This window comes from Mytilus galloprovincialis, chromosome 1 (genome assembly GCF_965363235.1).
Source record: "Mytilus galloprovincialis chromosome 1, xbMytGall1.hap1.1, whole genome shotgun sequence".
NCBI classification, from domain to species: Eukaryota; Metazoa; Mollusca; class Bivalvia; order Mytilida; family Mytilidae; genus Mytilus; species Mytilus galloprovincialis.
Window position 1 is genome coordinate 60,837,366 of NC_134838.1, and position 17,605 is coordinate 60,854,970.

The 17,605-nt window shown below is 33.2% G+C and overlaps 1 protein-coding gene across 1 annotated transcript; it reads left to right on the top strand.

Moving 5' to 3' along the window:
- The first annotated feature begins 4,072 nt into the window (after positions 1–4,072).
- LOC143080493 (uncharacterized) lies at positions 4,073–11,060 on the top strand. Its single transcript, XM_076256360.1, has 4 exons — positions 4,073–4,187; positions 7,465–7,612; positions 9,721–9,854; positions 10,156–11,060. Exons 1-4 carry the CDS (start codon positions 4,127–4,129, stop codon positions 10,371–10,373), a joined length of 561 nt encoding a protein of 186 aa, XP_076112475.1. The 5' UTR covers positions 4,073–4,126; the 3' UTR covers positions 10,374–11,060.
- The last annotated feature ends 6,545 nt before the right edge of the window (positions 11,061–17,605 follow it).

The window sequence follows — 17,605 nt, forward strand, 5'->3', positions numbered from 1 at the left end:
GAGTACACACGGGTGAGAGACCTTATCAATGTAATGTATGTGACAAAAGGTTTAAAACTGCAGGGGCTACTAAAAGACACTTGATAATACACACTGGTGAAACACCTTATAAATGCGAAATATGCAATAAACAGTTTTGTCATAATCAAGCATTACAATCACATTTGAGAAAACATTGATTAACGTTTAGTTTTTATATTCAAAACGCAACCTAAGCTCTCTCGTCACTTGATGTTTGTCATCCGTTACCATTTGTGAAGATTTACTCCTTCAATTTGATACAAAGGAGAGCCCTTGTTCATACTTTGGGATGTAGATTGATAATTATGTGAAATTAGCTCGCCTTCCAGTGAAAAATGGCCATCGAGACCGAACAGATCTAGAACGCCGGGTGGGGGACTAAATACAAGTATTATACATTATCTTAAAAACTGGACAGAGGTAGAGTATATCTACCGGGAGAAAATGATGGATCAAAATGTCAAAACCTTCAGATCAATTTACAGGATCCAACATGGTCATCTCCGACGCGATTTTGGAGGAAAAAAGTTTTGCGGACGTTTTTTTTTTTCTCGACCAGACATCTAAGCCTCAAGGACTTGTGACCTTGAAAAATATTCAAATTGGTTTATTCCGACTATGCTGGATATGTAATTTTTATTTAATTATCAGAATCAACGAAAAAAAAATTGCGTAAGAACTTAATAATAGATATGTTCGGAAGATACTCACATTCGATGTTAAGCATTTAAAATAATTTTTCATAAATTCACGGGAAACCGAAAGGGTTTGATTATGGTCAAAACTTACTGCTATGCACTGCACACAGAAGAATACTGGTTAGGGCACAACCATTGTATCTATTTTTTAGGGGATAGTTGCAGCTAGGAGGATTTTCAAAATGAATCTGCTGGCTTATTACAAGATGAAAATATATAATCTTGCCTAAGACCTCAACTTCCCCATACAAAGCATATAAAAATTGGTACAAACACTGGTTTTGCAACTTAAGTATCAATCGCAATCACAAACCCCATCCCCCTGAAAATATCAATGGGTGTTGTTCTCTTAAACAACGTATCAATGCACACATATTATATTTAGAAGTTTACGAAGAATCTTGTATGCAATTCATTATATAGATCATTGTTATGCACTCATATAAATGGTGTTTGGTAAAAAAAGGCAACTGTATTTTAAAACACTTTCCTTGAATTTATACTTCAAATATATTTACTATTTTTGTACAGGAGAATTTCATGACTTTTATTGTGTTTTTTTTTTCTTTCTTTCATGAAGTATATTTAGTTGAATAGTCTTACAAAGTCACTGGCTATGTTTTATTTTTTAATTTGCTTTACTTAATATGTATTCTTTTCTTGAAGTAAATGTTACAGGTAGTATACATGTATCAAAAATAGACAAAAAGACCAATATTTAAAAAATGAACAAAACAATGTCAGGTAATGTATTTTTTTTGTACTAATAAAAATGGTGTGTCTAAATTATGTGTATATTATTGTCAGATGTTTTATTTGTGATTACAGGTATTACAGGGGCGGATCCATCTATTTTCAAAAGGAGATTCCAAACTCATGATGAAGGGGGGATCCAACCATTTGTCCCCATTCAAATGCATTGATCGTCAAACAAGGGGGTTTAACTCCTGCAACCCTACCCGTTGATCTGCAACTGTATTACATGTAAAATTGTTAAAATTAGAATAATTTAAATACAATTAATGTATATTGATCTGAAAATTGTCCAGTTATAAATAAATAATGTACAAGTCGGTGATATATTTCAGTGTGTCCACATTTGATAAAATCCATGATTGTAGAAACATAGCTCCCAGAAAACTCCTATTTCTCAAAACACGATATCAAGAGCTATAAAAACCTGATATATAATATTGAATTTGTTTTAATATCGGTTCGTGTTTTCTAACATTTTTATTTTGTTTCGAAGATTATGTTTTAAATCCTAGGGGTTGTAGGAACAGCGTGCATAACGTTATAATGGGATATACATGTAGGGATTAAACAACGGTGTGATCTAGGAAATAGAAGAAAACGTGTGGGGGGACAACAACATGAAAAAATGAGGTATTGGGAAATGAGCACCCCACTTGCACCCTTCATACATGTAGTATAAAAATGTCATATTGCCACAGGACACCAATTAAATTTTGACCTAAAGATATTTGCTTCGTGACATCAAATTTCCCGCACAGAAGTGTGACCAAGGAAAAAACAGCTTTAGTTATTATTTTGGACTTTAATATAAAATTCTTGATTTTGATATTTTAGACTTTAATTCAATGCGTTTTATAATTCATTATATTTTATAATTTCGTTTCTCTTTACATTTCGAATCCAGGACTTAAAATCAACATGCTTTGATATGTATTCTTCAAGTTCTAAAAATAGTTTAATCTTTGTCAGTGAACAATATCACTCAAATTAATTGTTATTTGTTATGTTTATTCTTGTCATTTCAATTGTGTATAAATACTTGCTTATAATTTGAATAAGCAAGATTTGGACTCAGAACTTTACACTGAACACAGTCCATCTGTAATAAAAGTATTAGTATTCCATGCTGAATTATTGGTTTATTCATCGCTAGTTCCATAGTCTCAAAAATTAGTTTTCACCAGAGTTCAGTGTCAGAGTTATCATTGCTATTCAGAGCAATTATCGTTCGTTGTGTGATCAGGTGCATCACACAGTTTCAGTAACAAGAGGCCATTCATTCAGGCTCTTGTTACACGACCCTAAAAGTCACCCTTGTTTCCCCGGTGACAGAAGCACATCCAGATCATGTTTAGAATTTCCTTTCTATGTCTTTATTTATATATTTTAAAATTGAGAATGGAAACAGGGAATGTGCCAGAGAGACAACAAAAGTGTTGACCAATTTACCAAATTGTTTGGTTCGAAATAACTAAATTAAACCTGTTTCAGAAGGCTGTTTTAATGGATGAGTACGACTATATTATTTTGATTGATCACGTGTTTTACCAAAATAAGACTTAGTAAATCAGGATTTAGCTATAGAATGTGGACGCTATTCTGCAATTGCATGAAGCAAAAGACTGTAGTTTTTGTAAAAAATATATTGAAGTTGAGATGCATTTCATTTTCAAATGTCCCACTTATCAAGGTCTTAATCTTATTTTATTAAACCATATTATTGTAGAAATCATGCTATGTATAAATAATTACAATTAATGATTGAAGAAAATAATAGCCTTGGAGAATTATGTACTTTGAATATTTCGTCCACAAAAAGATTAGATTTAACATGTTGTTAATGTTCCACATTAGGGAGGACATCCAGAGACCAATGAAGGCAAAAACATATCTTAAATCAAATAGTTGGGGGAGGGGGGTTATTCTGCAAGTTTTGTTAATCCAAAATAGATTTTACATATATCCATATTGGTCAATCAATTTTTCCCAAATTAAGTTGAGAATGGTGGGCGTTGGGGTCAGTGTAAACACTATGTGAATTAAGTTTTTTTTTTAATCCTACACGGAAATTTAAATATTTGTCGTCCCTTACCTTCTGCTGCTATCTATGTATACATTATATATGTTGTAAGATTTCAAGATTTTATTGTACACTCTGACAGTTTACACTGTTACAAGAGGCAGATATACATAATATACAGCTTGACAGAAGTGGTATAATAACAGAACAAAACTGAAATAAACATATATACAGGTATGCCTATATATGTTGTTTTGACTTTGGTAATACAGATTGTTATTTTAACTCAATGTTAATATGATTAATCAATATACATAAATTATTTTGGTTACATTATAATGTTCACTCAAACTTAAATAGGACCTTACAGTGAACTTTATCACGAACTGCAGGATCAAACTATATCATACAAATAAAAATTGTAATTCGATATAGTCTCACAAAATGAGACGGGAATCTGAAGTTAAACTCTGGCCCGAAATCGAAATTCGTTGTCTGACCATTTTTCTCAAAATGAAAATGGTTAAAACCTTATTGAAAAGAAACACGAACTAGGATTTAATTTTGTGTGGCCTAAATTATTTTCGTCATCGAACAGGTAAATAAAGAGTCATAAATTTTGTGTAACAACATGGACTTTCCACCTTTCCCTGTTACTTTTAACTTAGTTCTGTTTATTAATCATTATACAGGTAAGTGTATCATTTTTTTTTCTTCTTTTTTGTCCATTTCTTTTATCTTTTTGCCTATTATTAATAAAATTGTATATATTATAGTTATTTCAATCTAGGTAATATTTACGATGTAAACATTTTTCGTAAACATAACCTTTCATGACCCGGATTTAAACAATCACTCAACCTTCTCTATTCTTTATTTCCCAGACCCCGATTTTAACCCCCTTTTTATATCCTTTGAAATCTAGATCGACATTCGCTGACCAGGTCATTTTTTGATTGTTTCATTTTCGTTTTATTTGTGTATTATTTTTATTAATCATACTAGACCCTCAATCATTTAATCTAGGTAATCATGCAGTCGACATTTTTTTTACCTTTACGGAAGTTGTAAAAATTAGTACAACATAACAACGCAAAATCGCGACATAATTGATAGTTATATTGAATCGGTTTTACCTTAACCTGCTTTATTCAAAATATTTATAATATTTAAATTAAATTAAATAAATTAAATTTATATAAATCACAGTCCGAATTCATTAGTATTATTATTATTAATGAGATGTAAATCCTGGGACTTGACATTCATTAGATTCTATAACTTTGAATTTGGTTCGCCCGTTTTTTGGGAATATTTGCAGATTTCACAAAAGCTAAATATAAAGTATTTTCTGAATCATCAAAGGATTATTTTCAAGTGAGGGTCATGTTAAAACCCCACAAAGCAACGAGTGAAAACAAAACATTCGCTTATAAGTCAAAATAACAGAGAGAAAATCTGAAAATATCGCCGACATGTTACAAAGCGAGACTAAATATGCCCGCAGTTATTTGTAATTCATTTGAATTAGTCAGTTAACTAGTTATAAACTTTTTTGACGTGATAATATTTCGTAGGAGAGACGCACGACTAGGGTACACAATTTAACTTGATATCTCTGATGAGTTTTAAGCCCACGTTTCCTACTTTTTGATTTCCTAATATGAGTAAAAGGGGAATTGGTTATACGACGGTTAACCGAACCACAAACAACTGTTCAAGTATCCGACCACGTCCACTTTGTGTAGTATTTCTATTTGTATCCATCTGAAGAGTTAATATAATCATAAAAAGGGGGAAGTCTTGTTTTCAGACAATTATGAACTTAAAAACACTTTTTCATGAAACTTTGATTACTTGATTATATTAGAGACATACATTACAATAGACCACTTTCGAGTTCATCCGTCACCGGCAAAAACTCGTCAATTATGCACGCCTTTATGACGTCATTTACCAGATAGAGGGGGTCGCCTGTATCCCTGCACTATTTACGTTCATCAAGCGTCTTAGTGATCGTCTTTGTGCAGGATAAACTAGAAATAATGGTTGCTCTGTAGGTACTTACTGACAATTCCCTAATGACAGCAGTGTTGATTGTCAATTTTGAGAATTCAATTTACCGAATAATTCGTATAATATAGAATTATAGTTTTCCAACCACTCGCTCAACATTGGAAGGGAAGTGACGACGCCCCAAAACGCACAAATGACGGTGATAAAAGCGCGTATAATTGACGAGTTTTTTCCGGTGACGGATGAACTCGAAAGTGGTCTATTGTATAATATGTCTCTCTTTATATCTATAGCCTCGGTCACACCTTACCGGATAGCACAAACGGACACCTAACGGATGAAAATAAAAGTTGTCCGTTAACAAAATTGTTATCCGTTGGGAGTCCGTTGATGTACTGACCAAATAAAACGGACGCGTAACGAATGCATAACGGACACACACCGGATATGCAACGTACAAGAAACGGAAACGTACCAGACAGAACGGATGTCGAACGTACATCCAACGGACGAGTATCGCATAAAACGGACACCTAACGGAAGCGTACCGGATAAAACGGATGAACAAGATTTACGGAAAAATCAAAGGCGACAATAATAAGACATGTAAATCGCATAAATATTCAAAATGTTTCTGTGTAACTGGTTTTGGTTTGTTCTTCAAAATTCCCCCAAAGGGCAGTGTCTGGCCTGAATAAGAAATGCTTGATTGTGAAGACGTGCCTATACTCTAAGATCGATTATGAACTCATGAACCTTAAGAAATCTGACATACCAATAATTGGCATTTCTCTCGCGAAATTTTCAATTGGCATTTATCCGTTTCAGATCCGTTCATCATCCGTTTTATCCGTTATACGTCCGGTAGAAGTCCGTTTCTCATCCGTTCAACATCCGTTTTATCCGTTAAACGTCCGGTAGAAGTCCGTTGGTGAATTTATTTTCCAGACCTCCAACGGATGTATAACGGACACGTAACGGATACAAAACGGTAACGAAACGGATGAGTACCGTACAAAACGGACGCCAAACGGACGTTCAACGGACATTTTATCCGTTGGACGTCCGTTCAAAGTTTTGAACATGCTCAAAATTTTCCACTGGACAGAACGGACGTCGACGGATAAAACGTACGCTTAACGGACATGCAACGGATATGGACGGACGTCTAACGGATAAGAATGGACGTATAACGGACATGAACGGATTGAAAAAAAGTTATCTGTTAGGCGTCCGTCGAGCTATCCGGTAAGGTGTGACCGAGGCTTTAAGGTGTGACCGAGGCTTATTGTTATAAGTTTCCTTTTTTTTCTAATAATAATCAGGTTCGATTACCAAGGAGACAAAGCTTGGTGTATTGCGTAAAAATAGAAGATACATACACATAAGGAGATGTGGCATGATTGTCAATGAGACACATCTTGGTGTATTGCGTAAAAATGAAGATATATAAACATAAAGAGATGTGGTATGATACCCAATGAACAAAAGTCTGGTTTATTGCGTAAAAATAGGAAACAATCAAATACCAAACCTGAAATATAGACAAACAAAAGCATTGTCAAATGACATATTTTTTAAACATAAAATTGAATGGGGAATGTGTCAAAGAGACAACAACCCGACCATAGAAAAGACAACAGCAGAAGGTCATCAACAGGTCTTCAATGTAGCGAGAAATTCCCGCACCCGGAGGCGTCCTTCAGCTGGCCCCTTAACAAATATATACTAGTTCAGTGATAATGAACGCCATACTAAACTCCAAATTGTACACAAGAAACTAAAATAAAAATAATACAAAACTAACAAAGACCAGAGGCTCTTGACTTGGGACAGGCGCAAACATGCGGCGTTTTGTCAAAATTAAGTTTGAGTTTACACAATTTTTACTTTATTATTAAAAACTGATTTCTTAAATTTTTTATCCATTCACACTTTGTCATTCAATTGCAGATTATGTTCTTGCAGAAAGCTGTACAACGTTATTTTGGAATAGTTCGTCATCTCAGTATAAGATAATATATCTTTATTGTTCAAGCGGATGCTGTGAAGAAAATCATTCACAGTTTTGTTGTTCGTCAGAAAACTTTAAAAATGCATTGTAAGTATTGCCAGAAAGTTCTTTTTTTCAACCAAATGTAAATACGGGTTCTTTTCTTTATTTAAAACAAGGTAGACTTTGTAGACTGACGTCGGAGAGATTCGTTGTGGCATTGTAAAGCTATATATGTTTTGGGGGTTTCTCATCGTTGGTGACATAAATGCTCAAATCCGCTCCATTACTACTCTTATGGATAACTGCATTAGTAGAAATCTTACCACATCTCCTTATTTGCTGTTGTCTTGAACTTCACTACGTTTTTTTTATCTTGCGATATCTGCAACGTGTTGAAAATGTTGAAAATATCGGTTTGCTCCCTCCCTAGTTGATTGGTTGCGAAGAGTATATAAATTAAAAATGAGGAGATGTCGTATGATTGCCAAATAAATATGAGACACTTATCCATCCAATCTAAAAATGAAGTGAATATAAGCAATTTTTAGCAATCGTTCTTCCAACAATGAGATAAACTCATTCCGTTTTCTATACTATTAAACGAGAAGACCTCATTTTGTGTCGCTTCTCTTCCTTCCACGATAAATTAATCATCCTGTCTCTGTGTGCTATAGATAGAGTGCATAGTCGCATTTGTCATCCATTCTTAAGATTATTCAGATTGAGCTATTTTGGGAGGGAGAAAAACGAGAAAAAAGGAATCCGGATATTGTTTCCGTCATTGGACGAAATTTTAAGTTAGACTAGACTTCCGGTTTGCGTTTTTCTATATTCATTGAACATACATATACTACGAACAAAGTGTATTTGCTATCTGCTATCATTTTCAAGTTTTCTATCCACGACAGTTACATAGTCTATTAAATAGAGAGGGTCTGTATAAAATGTCAATGACCGCCGTGAATCGATTAGTAAACTGATAATTGTCAATACACTTTATTTATAGGAATGAATGAACATATAATATATAGATAAGCGCTAAAATTATTCTTGTGTTATTAAAATAAATAGAAAACCAAAAATATGGGAACATTGGAAAAAAGGAGGAGCCGGGCTAGAAAAACAATTGTCCTGTCCCAAAGTACCTTATGACTTTTGATACCTTTTCTGAAATTCTCCAGTCATAAAATCTTTTACAAAAATTCATTGATTGCATGGTAAACTGAGAATTGATAGTAAAGAGCAAATACCCTTTATGTATAGTAATGAATGTTCATAATATACTTAAATTAAATGTATGTTCATATTGAAATTGATAGAAAAACAAAAAAAATGGAATTTTGGGGAAAAAAAGGAGGAAAAAAGGGGGGGAGAACAATTGTCCCGTTTCCCCAACTATCTATGACTTTTGATACCTTTCCTGAAATTCTCTAGTCATAAAATCTTTTACAAAATTCTTCCTACAACACTTTACCTACTTTCGACCACGCTCTAAATACCCGCGATTTCGCGGGTGTGTTCTGGTAGTTAACTATGATATAGAAAAGCCCGACATGAAAAATGTGAAGCAATTTAAGTAGAAAACTAAAGGCCTTATCTATACATGTATAAAAAAGTTTACTAAAAAGCTAATGTGACAGAAATGAGCCAACAGCAACCACTGAACTACAGGCTCTTGTTCTGGACATGCAAATGCAAATTGGGCGGGGTTAAATATGTACGAAGGAATCAACCCACCTACATGTACATGTTGCTTGAGACAGCGTTGTAACGGTACACCATAAGAACAAACTATGATATTGTCTTTTGTCTTACTTGATATGGCTTTGACCTCATTTGAACGCTCAATAAGCAATGTTTCTTTTATACGGCCGACATTATCCTCCGGTATCATCAATTATTAATCTCTATGTTCATGAGTTATAATAACTTGTTTGAAGTAATTCTTATCGACACACCAAACAAAAGACCGGAACGCTAAAAAAAAAAAAAAAAAAGAAACTAGACAAAACTCGAACAAATTGGGAAACACAAAATTTACTAGTTTAGTACTAGTGTTACTTTCATTTATCTTACACATTAGACACTGGAATATACTGCAATCTTTCTTTGAAATCCCAATTATCAAAAATTTATGATTATTCTTGTAAAATAATATCTTTTTTCGTAAACTGTTTTAATTCTTTGAGAATAATAATCTATTTTATTTCCAGTTCGACAGGACAAATATTTGGGATAGCATTTGGTGTTATAATTAGCACAACTGTTTTCCTTGGATGTTGTATATGCGTTATCAAACTGTGTATAATACCAAACATTCGCCAATATCGACGAGGTCAAAATTCAAGTAAGTTTTAATCTGTATAATATATGCTATGCAAAGCTAATATGTGGTATGCATCATTGATTGTTTTTTGTTCAACGTAAGATTGGTCTATTTAAAAAAATACCTTCGAAGAACGGAAATATTTTGTATAGGAATTTATTTTATTCAGAAAATGCTCTTAGTTTCCTGACAGATACATTTGATTAGTCAGCTGATCTCACTTAAAGAATCAAAATCAAAATCAAATTTTGCTGCAGTCGAGACATTGTCGTGTGTCATTTTTTTTCTTCATATTTACACATACATAATGAATTACTTATAGGTCAAGAAACAACCGGTCAAGAAACAGAGCTGGATAACATGGGACAACACAATGGCATTGCTATTATATCTGGAACGAACTCTTTACCTAAATACGAAGATTTGCCTCCTTCATACGAAGACGTTATTCATGGCAGAGTTAATTTATCATTTATCAAAGAGGAGGCCAGTCCCATTCAGACAACAACAAGTGAACATGTAAATAATCCGAATTCATGATATGTTGAAAGCAAGTAGGACGCAAAGGTCATCACATTCATTTATCGTATGACAATGGTTTCAGAAGAGTGTTACATTTGATTGATTCTGGTTTTATTCCGAGGATGTTCGAAATGACATGGACATCGATCTATGTTTCCAGAAGAGTATCACGTGTGCCTTATTCTGGTTATATTTCGCGGATTTCCGAAATGATATTGAAATCGATCTTTACTGACATGGATGAACAATTTTCAAGTGACTACACATTACTATTGTTCTTGTCTTTTTATATTTATCATGGATATAAAATATTGATAAGTTACGGTTATCTTAGTTGACCATGCGAGGGCTGTTTAGTCAGTCAAGGTCGTTAAAAACTTCAATCATCAACGGTTATCTTTGATACCAAGTCACTCCCATCTGAAATGGATGGTGGGGTATATGCAATTTTACCTCAAATATTTTTTTTTTATATAATATAATGTTGAATATTAGTGTTATCAGACTTGTTTTGATGCCACTTGTCTACAATGGTCAATAGCAAGTATTGACTTACATGTACCAGTAAAAATAACCTACTAAGAATTAGTACTAAGCAGATCATGTTACATTTTTTTTCAAGACTACTAGTATTTGTTTTATAGATTTATACAGTTTTATATTGCATGTGTTTTGTGATCAATAAAATCATATTTAAGATTTTAATCATAGTATTTATGTTGATATAGACGGTGTTTAATTGAGTTGCGATGGAGTGTAAGGGCATTAATGCGATTTGCGAGGACATACTACACTACCAAGAATTTACCCATGGTTTTTTTGGTGCATTCTACCCTCGTACATATCAGTACTGCTAGGAAAGACTAAATACTTATAATGTTATACTTTCTATGAAATCAGTACTGATGTCGTCAGTTCTGTTTCAGTACTGTTTCAGTACTGATTTTTTCTGTACTGATTTATAGAACACACACTGGCGTTCGCGATAACACCAAAATATGTGAAGTTTGTAGTTAAAGCTTGAATCGAAAATCTAAGAAAGTGGTTATTTTAAAAATAAGGAGATGTGGTGTGAATGCCAATGAGGCAACTATTCATCACAGTATTTGGTAGAGGAGGGTAAGTTGAGTCATAGTCAAAACTTAAAAGAACAAACGCGAACAAATCCTGGTAATACTAATAAATGTGATTGGATATGATTGGTACAGTTAGATTTTCAGTCACGTAAGCATGTGTTTTAATATTTGAAATTGATGATATTCAATTTGGTAAATTGTACAGTAAATGTTCTTAGTAAATATTAGTTGTCATGGAAGGAATGATTTATACAACACTTCTGAAAAATTTAATACTAGCTGCCATAGATGATATACAAGCACACATGAAAGGTTGCGATTCTCAACGAATATGTTGGAGAAGTTCTGAAACAGGCCGTCTTTTAGTCGTGATGATGAAGGCCTCTTCATAGTCAAAGTAACTAGCATAGTTTTAAGAGTTAAGCTTGTTACTATAAAATGGTTTAAGGGACATTCAATGTAGGCTTTCCAATTAAATCAGTTCCACAATCTTTAAGACATCTTACTCTCTATCTGAGGACTGATAAGTTGCAGTTGTATCCTTTCAACGACTAATTGCACAATTGAACTATTATAGCTGAGAAATGGTAAGTCTTGTCAACCACTCAACGATATTTCTGGACTGTGTCTTGATGTTTGGCCATTCTTACTAAGGAAACTTATGTCTGTTGAACTGATTCGTGTCAACAGCTGTTATTGAGTTTCCCTGTAAAGTTATTCTTAGTATCAATCATATATATTTTGCCTGCTATGGTGATGCCTTCATTTTTACCCTTTTATTATTAGGTCTGTTTCAGAGCTTCACGATTACATTTGTTAAAAATCAAGAGCACTAATTTATCTTGCTTGTATGCTTATAGATGTCCTATGGCAGCTACATCCAATTTTGTTAACTGCGTTGTATCTGTTCTTCTTTCCATGATAACTCCAAGATCTTCCAGGAGTGATCTGCAAGCTTGGAGATTGGTACAATACTTCTTCCAGGCCGTGTGCCATCAATGTATTTCATTATTTAGGAAAGCACAATTCCAAGGATAAAAGATTCTTGGCTTTCTTTCTGTGTCTTTTATTCTGTCTATTTGCTATGTTGTCAAGTTTCATCAATCATCAAGCATGATACTAGTGATTTGACATCTCCAGCTCTTACTTTGGCTAAGGGAATATGTCTTGTAGTACAAATGCACTGTCATGCCCTATTTTTGTCGATTTGAAAATGTCGATGCATCATGGAGATCTTCAGATACATCATTACAGAATAAAATACATTTCAGTCATTGTTCTTTTTGATCCAGTTCCACTTTACAGTGTCTGGTTACTTATTGTTTCCTTTCAATTGGCAACTTATCTTCAACACCAGAAGTATGTTTTCCCTTTTGCTGATGAAATATTTTGAGGTCTGAAAATTTGTTTGACATGATTTGTGCCATTTTGCCTTGTGATTCTGGAATGGTTATGCATTTCCATAGCCCTCATTCAACTGTTTTGAATTGAGCGAAAGGAAAACCAATTCAAGACCCAACATCTTCGTATGCTTGCATCAAAAGAGTGATTGCCAGCTCAATTGTCTGTGACTGTTCTGTTTGTATCTGCTTGGCATTGCAGACCCTTACATGTCCTTTCTTGCTGTTTCACACATTCCTTCTAGTCTAATTGCTCCTTATGTTTTTCTTATATCTAGTTCCAGTGTTTTCGACATCTACAATTTCGATCTTTTCAAAAAAAAAAAAAAAACTTTCGGTCATATATTATATAATACATACGTAATTTCTGTTTTAAAAAGTTACTTAGGCAAACGTGTAAGTAACAGAAATTTTGATACTGATATCTTAATTTTGTAAACATGTGCATGCCTTATCTGACCTCTTTGTGAATATCCAATATAAATTAGTAAAAAAAGTATGAATGCAAACAGTGAATTATAAGATTAGCGAATAATTATATATGGGAATTCATGTTTTCAAAATGGCCATCATTCAAGATGGCTACCAAAAAATCAATATATATGAAGTCCTCAGATGACAGTCCTTGTCAAATGTGATGAATATACCATATAACTATATAATAATTTCCTGCAGCAAGCGCTTAACTTATAAGTCGAAGTGAACACGGTTACTAAGGAAATGCAAATGTGTAAAGGCAGTATTAATTTGTTATACTCTATGTTGATGTGGAGGACAATGTGATAGAATATGATAAACACAGTGTGGTTCGACAAAACATGTACATGTACATTTCATTTATTGTTAGATAGTTTTGACGTCAATTGGGAACATTTGAGCAGTTGATGTTCTTATAACATTAACTTGTATGATATAAAATTCATTATGTCTGCAATCAAAGTTTTTGAAAGATGTTTCAAATGAACAATATAAATATTAACAAAACGAATTATCCAGTTATCCGCCAACTATCATAAACGACAGGTATACAAATATTTTCTTGCTTTATTTCTACGTATAAAATAAAATTCTCCTGTTCTTCTATGTAGAAAAAGCGGTTGCACGAATATTGCTTCCAGAGTAATAGTTCCTTGTATGATCCTCTTCGTGTCCACGTTTTAATGCTTTTGTACACGAAAACAGAAAAATAACTCGGGGGAAGGGGAAAGGCTATTTTTTGTCCTGTTTATATAGCTCAAACAAATACATATGTATATATCTTCCACAATGCATTTTTTTATTATATCGAATAATGACAACATATTTTGGCTTAAAAATATTCAAAGATGGCCGCCATTCAATATGGGTAATATTTCCAAAACTTTTGTTCTGCAAGTCAATTGGATTCAGCACTGTTTTTCATGTCAATATCTTCTCTAATATCATTTTCATGATTTTCTATTATAAATCAATTGAGATCAAACGGCCGCCATTTTAAAATGGCCGTCTCTTCCGCCAATTTTGATTTTCAGATTGGGTCCATAGCTTAAAATGTTGTCCATGACATATACTACTACTATGCCGAATTTCATGCTTTTACCACAATCTGAGCAATTTTGTCATAAATCTGCACAAATCGACTGGACCAATTTGTTCCTATGAGTATATAATCAATTTACGGTTTCAAATTTTTTTTGCATTTTTGTAGAAACGTATTGCTGATAATTGCTTTTACACAGCTTCAGACTGTCTACAATAATTCAAGGCGTAAATTCTTCTAAAACATAAAAGAAATCCAACCATTTAAGTGTATATAACTTCTTTATCAAGTGTGTCATGTGTTTCGGGATATTTGTATCTATACTATTAAACGAGAAGACCTCATTTTGTGTGTCGCTTCTCTTCTTTCCACAATACATTAATCAACACGCCTCTGTATCCTATAAGTACAGTGCATAGTCGCATTTGTCATCCATTCATATGATTATTCAGATTGAGTTATTTTGGGAGAAAAACGAGAAAAAAGGCATCAGGATATTGTCCCGTCATTGGACAAAATTTTAAGTCAGATTAGACTTCCGGTTTACGTTTTTCTGTATACTTTGAACATACATATTCTACGAATATAGTGTATTTTCAGAATTCTATCTGCTATCATTTTCAAGTTTACTATCCATGGCTGTCACATAGTTTATTAAATAAAGGTTCTGTATACTATATCAATGACCACCATGGATCGATTAGTAAACTTAGAATTGAAAGTAAATACACTTTATTTATATAGTAATGAATGTTCATAATATACAGATAAGCGCTAAAATTATTCATGTGAACTTTTGATACCTTTTCTGAAAATTTCCAATCATTTAATCTTTTACAAAATTCATTGATTGATTGAATTACAAAAAAAAGAAGATGTGGTATGCTTGCCATGTTGAGACAACTCTCCACAAGAGACCAAAATGACACAGAAATTAACAACTATAGGTCACCGTACGGCCTTCAACAACGAGCAAAGCCCATACCGCATACTCAGCTTTAATAGGCCCCGAAATGACAGTGTAAATCAATTCAAACGAGAAAACTAGCAGCCTTATTTATGAACAAAAAATGAACGAAAATCAAGTATGTAACCGATATAAACAAACGACAACCACTGAATTACAGGCTCCTTACTTAAATTGTCATAATATATACTAAATGTATGTTCATATTGAAATTGATAGAAAACCAAAAATTCGGAATTTTAGAAATAAAGGAGGAGGGATAAAAAAAAACAAAACATTTTCCTGTCCCCAATAACCTATGACTTATGATACTTTTGCTGAAATTCTCCTTTCATTCAATATTTTACAAAATTCTTCCAACGACACTTTACATACTTTAAACTACGCTCTGAATGCCCGCGATTTCGCGGGTGTGTTCTAGTATCATGTAAAATTACAAGGAACTGATCTTTTTTGTTGTACACATATATCCAACTTTTTAGTAAATCTGATTAAGATTTTTTGAGAGAAAAACCCACATCATTTGGTAAACAGTCGTCTTTCAAGGACGATACTCCCAACTACTAGTAGTTGGTTGTTTTGATGTTTAACATTTCTGTAGATCATGCTGATTATTCCATGCTTTGGAACAGTGTTGTCTATAATAATATTTTGGTTCGCTACCATTAGTCAAAAATCGTTCTTAAAGATTAAAAAAAGAAACTCTATAAGGAACCATCAGATTATCTTGCCCTATCGGATTTTCTGTTAATTACCTAATTTTGTTATCACAATTGCTTGAGTTTTACCCTCTATCTTTTATCTCTATGAAAAATTGGATGATGCGAAATCCTAACATATCAATTTTCCAATTATCTTAGAATAGTATATTCGACAGTTGGATCGAGAACAACTTTCTTGCAATACTTAAAAAAAAAGTATTTGCATGGTCATTTCAATCTCTGAAAATAAATTAGTATGACATTAAATTAGACTTCAAACTAAACCATATTTGTCCTTAAAATAAACCATGTCATCGAAAAATTGATTTAATCCTCTTAGGAAAATTGATTACAGCGTAAAACTCGATGTCATTATCTTTTTAAGATGATTATTGCAATTTAAGAACATACTCTAAAGACTTCCTAGAGTGACTTGCTTGAAATAGATATCAAAGAATCGTGACACAATAGATTTTGTAAAAAATTAGATAAAAATTCCTTTTACAGAAAATGTTACAATGATTTTCCTTCACTTTAAATATGAGGAAAAGATTGACATCTGTAATCTTGCTAATTGTCTCATAAACTCCGATTGTAACATTTTGACTGATTGGGAATTTGCATGGCGAATGATGCATGTACAACAGGAGATGCATTCCATGTCAACTCATCACCCGGTCTACATTCTGTTGTAGTGCATGCGACTTCCTCGGTTTGAGTGTATTACTGTAAACCAACTCATTTTCGCGGATACTTTATTTCGCGTTTTACCAATTCTAGTCCTTTTCGCGCCTTTTAAAATTCGCGATTTTCTTATTTACTTGATGTAGATTAATAACGATTTACTTCTTCGCGACGATTTATATTCGCGTTATTTTTCTCTCGCGAAAGTCGCGAAAATAAATCGCTCGCGAAAATAAGTTGGTTTACAGTATCTCGATTCGTCCGTACCTCATAGATTTAAATGTACCAGAGTTTGCACATTGTCAAACAACTGTTACTTTGTGTCCTTCCTAATTTAGAATGTTCACCTCTATCCATTTCTTTTGATATGACTTTGAATTAATGTGTCCATTGAAAATTGATAAATGATTTTAAAACTAGTTCTTTTCGATTAATGCTTTATCAAAATAATGATGTTATACATCTCTAATCCATGAACGTGACAAATATTATTTTAAGATTAACGTGATGGACGTGTGGAGTAGGATCTGCGGACTCTTTTTTCGTAGTGATTCTTATTTTGTTTCTTTAACTTTTTGTGTATTATGTCGTGTATTGTCATGTTTTTTTACTATACGCCAGTGCTTTGTCCTATTCATTTTTTTAAGTTGGGGTAGGAGTGGCATCGGTTGCAGCTGAGGTATCTTCTATCTTCATGTTATAACTGTTGCTAGAAATAAGAAGATGTGGTACGAGTGCAAATGTGACAACTCTCCAACTCTGTTTACATTTTATCAGTGTGAAAATTGATTAAAAATACATTTTGTAGATCATGATCACATTACTGTTAATTGTTCAATGCTTCGGATACAAGCAGCTTCTGATCTCATATTGATACTTAAGCAAAGGTACAATCAATAATAA